This window comes from Myotis davidii, unplaced genomic scaffold (assembly GCF_000327345.1).
Source record: "Myotis davidii unplaced genomic scaffold, ASM32734v1 C63765540, whole genome shotgun sequence".
Classification (NCBI taxonomy): domain Eukaryota; kingdom Metazoa; phylum Chordata; class Mammalia; order Chiroptera; family Vespertilionidae; genus Myotis; species Myotis davidii.
Genome location: NW_006375996.1, coordinates 134 through 1161, shown reverse-complemented (window position 1 = coordinate 1161; position 1028 = coordinate 134). Strand labels below are relative to the sequence as shown.

Genomic DNA, 1028 nt, shown 5'->3' with positions numbered 1-1028 from the left:
CAGCTTCTCTGCCTGCTTCCTTCAGATGTTCATTATGAACAACTTCCTGCCAATGGAATCCTGCACATTCCTAGCCATGGCCCATGACCGCTATGTGGCCATCTGTAAGCCTCTGCACTACCCATCCATAATCACTGACCAATTTGTGGCAAAAGCCATTGTCTTCATCTTGATCCGAAATACATTTCTCACTGCACCAATCCCTATCCTCTCTGCCTGGCTCCATTATTGTGGAAAAAATATCATTGAGAACTGTATCTGTGCCAACCTCTCTGTGTCCAAGCTCTCCTGTGATAAAGTTGCCCTTAATAAAATCTACCAGTTAATTGTGGCCTGGACTCTCCTGGGCTCTGACCTCATCCTCATCTTTCTCTCCTACACATTCATCCTTCGAGCTGTTCTTAGACTCAAGGCAAAAGGGGCAGCTGGCAAAGCTCTGAGCACTTGTGGCTCTCATTTTATTCTCATCCTCTTCTTCAGCACCATCCTGCTGGTTTTTGTTTTTACCCACATGGCCAAGAAAAAGGTTTCCCCTGATATCCCTGTCTTACTTAATATCCTACACCACGTAATTCCTGCAGCTCTCAACCCCATTGTCTATGGCGTACGCACCCAGGAGATTAAACAGGGGATTTGGAAATTATTAAGGAGAAGTTGGTGACAGAAGAGAGTAATTGTGTTCTTGCTTTGCTTTTTGCAATAAAGAATACTCACAATCACCATCGGAAGGCAGGGATTGAAAGAAAGGCAAATCCTAATCTCTCTGGACACGCCTAATGATACGAACTGTATTGTTTCCCTCATATGCAGGATTACATCTTATTTATCATTATTTTATGGTATCTTGGCAGAAACTAAGGATATAGTTGTGTAATTGCTCACCATGCTACTCAGACCAGGGGCTATGGATTTTGATGAGTCAAGCATCGAAACTAATTGCCTGATCCTGATGAAATCTCCAGTAGATCCAGTGGAGATGGAAATTCAATACTAATTAAAGATGTGTAGTTGGTGGGAAGTATCAGTAC

The 1028-nt window shown here is 43.0% G+C and overlaps 1 protein-coding gene across 1 annotated transcript; it reads left to right on the top strand.

The window, feature by feature from the left end:
- Positions 1 to 7: 7 nt before the first annotated feature.
- LOC102770361 (olfactory receptor 56A3-like) lies at positions 8 to 661 on the top strand (the record flags this gene model as incomplete). The annotated part of the gene is made up of 1 exon (XM_006777739.1): positions 8 to 661. A coding segment is annotated over one exon (654 nt), but the record flags the coding sequence as incomplete, so codon positions are not given.
- Positions 662 to 1028: the final 367 nt, after the last annotated feature.